Source organism: Arachis ipaensis, chromosome B02 (genome assembly GCF_000816755.2).
Source record: "Arachis ipaensis cultivar K30076 chromosome B02, Araip1.1, whole genome shotgun sequence".
Taxonomy (NCBI): domain Eukaryota; kingdom Viridiplantae; phylum Streptophyta; class Magnoliopsida; order Fabales; family Fabaceae; genus Arachis; species Arachis ipaensis.
In genome coordinates this window covers 6,839,992-6,840,622 of record NC_029786.2, presented here as the reverse complement: position 1 = coordinate 6,840,622, position 631 = coordinate 6,839,992, and the positions used below count along the sequence as shown (strand labels likewise).

General features: G+C 45.6%; 1 protein-coding gene across 1 annotated transcript in view; it reads left to right on the top strand.

The window, feature by feature from the left end:
- Positions 1–614, top strand: part of LOC107626711 (deoxyuridine 5'-triphosphate nucleotidohydrolase-like) — a gene marked incomplete at its 3' end in the record, with an annotated part of 797 nt that extends 183 nt beyond the window's left edge. The window contains exons 2-4 of the mRNA XM_021116808.1: positions 1–97; positions 191–286; positions 380–614. Of these exons, the coding sequence (XP_020972467.1) occupies positions 1–97; positions 191–286; positions 380–614 (428 nt within the window). The remainder of the gene's footprint in view (positions 98–190; positions 287–379) is intronic.

The following is a 631-nucleotide window of genomic DNA, read 5'->3' as shown; positions in this document are numbered from 1 at the left end:
TATCTCTCCTTCGTCTCCTCCGTGTAAAAAAGCTCTCCGACAACGCCGTTCTTTCCTCTAGGGCTTCTCCTCTCTCCTCCGGTTACGATATCTCCAGGTACCTCTCCCTCTTAAGTTAAACTAAAACAGTTACTCTGTTAGAGAAGCCAAAACCGAAATCGAAATTCTGTTTTATTTTGTTTTTTGTTAGTGCTGTGGAGACGAAGATTCCGGCGAGAGGCAAGGCTCTGGTGGCTACTGACCTCAGCATTTCGATTCCAGAAGGCACCTATGCCTACATTGGTGATTAAATTACCGATTTTTTCGTTTTTGTTCGGGTTACGGTTTCAAAATTGTTTTTGGTGCTGATTTTTGGGGGTTTTTGTTTCTCTGCTGTTCGGCGATCAGGTCTTGCATTGAAGCATTCAATTGACGTTGGTGCGCGGGTGATTAACACCGATTACAGAGGACCGGTTGGGGTGATACTGTTCAACCGGTTAACGATCTCAGATCTTCTTTCGAATCTTGGATCTTCCTTCCTCGCATCTGTCATCGACACTGCTTGCAAAGCCGGCGAGGTTATTTTCGTAACTTTACCCCCTCCTCTCTTCTCTCTCTCTCTCTCTCTCTCTCTCTCTCTCTCTCTCTCTCT